At 35.9% G+C, this 1,035-nt stretch overlaps 1 protein-coding gene across 1 annotated transcript; it reads left to right on the top strand.

The window, feature by feature from the left end:
* The first annotated feature begins 276 nt into the window (after window positions 1-276).
* Window positions 277-786, top strand: LOC107853193 (protein SRC2 homolog). The gene has a single exon (XM_016698196.1). The coding sequence runs from the start codon at window positions 277-279 to the stop codon at window positions 784-786; it is 510 nt and encodes a 169-aa protein (XP_016553682.1).
* Window positions 787-1,035: the final 249 nt, after the last annotated feature.

Here is a 1,035-nt window from a genome sequence, read left to right as displayed (position 1 = left end):
TTAAACTCAATTTAAAAACAACGACTAAATTGATATGGCTATGATTTTGATTAATAACCGACCCATGAACACTCCTATCCTCGACCATCTTGGGATTTGTTAAGTAAGACACTATAAATAGATGACTTGGTATAACATTTTTCATGCATCTAAAAAATTTAGAAAGAAATTGTCACTAAAGATATTGTGCTACTTTTGTTTTTTGGGAGGGGCGATAAACTATACGTTGTATTTCAGCAAAAACTTAGTGTCGTGCTACTTGAAACGCGTAACAATATGGAGGCACGGAATTTCTATTTTACCGTCCATTCTGCTAGCGACCTCAAAGATGTTCGTCTATTGGGAGAAATGAAAGTTTACGCGAAGGTTACAATAGCAGGAAAGAGCAAGTACACGAAAGTGGATCTTGTGAACAAGACGAATCCTGTGTGGAATGCCACATTTCGCTTCTTCGTGCCCGAGATACACATCGATAATATTCGTGTCAAGATTGAGTTCTTTTGTCAGAGGAGTTTCTCAGATGATAAGTACGTTGGTCATTTAAACCTCAGTATAAAACCGCTTGGTAATAAAGGTGCTAAATATAGTTTTACAGTGGATAGGAACGATAATTCATCTGGGAATTTTGGAACTGCAAATTTTTCACATATATTGGGAGATAAAGTAATCGTTGAACAAGACACCTCGCCGCCGCCATCATCATCATCATCATTAGAAGATTATATTCTCATGTTGGAGATGATCAAAACTGGAGTGGAAATAGTGTCTGAAGTGGTCAAGTTCTAGTGAAATTGCACAATCGGAGCCAGAATTTTCGCTGAAGGAATTAAGAAGTAAATATACGGACTAGTCGAGGGAGTTCAACATCTACTATATATATATATATATATATAAATATTTTTAACCATATAAAAATAGTATAATTTTCTGATGAAGGGGTTCGGATGACCCCTGAATTGTATGTAGATCCGTCACTGTGCACAATGCAAGTGAGAGTTTCATGAAGAAAAATCATGTGTAACTGTGTAATGTATA

Source organism: Capsicum annuum, unplaced genomic scaffold, assembly GCF_002878395.1.
Source record: "Capsicum annuum cultivar UCD-10X-F1 unplaced genomic scaffold, UCD10Xv1.1 ctg69981, whole genome shotgun sequence".
Lineage (NCBI taxonomy): Eukaryota > Viridiplantae > Streptophyta > Magnoliopsida > Solanales > Solanaceae > Capsicum > Capsicum annuum.
The sequence above is the reverse complement of the archived record's forward strand: the minus strand, read 5'-3'. Positions and strand labels throughout refer to the sequence as shown.

Coding starts and splice junctions, on each gene's coding strand:
- LOC107853193 (XM_016698196.1), top strand. CDS start 277: ATGGAGGCACGGAATTTCTATTTTACCGTCCATTCTGCTAGCGACCTC.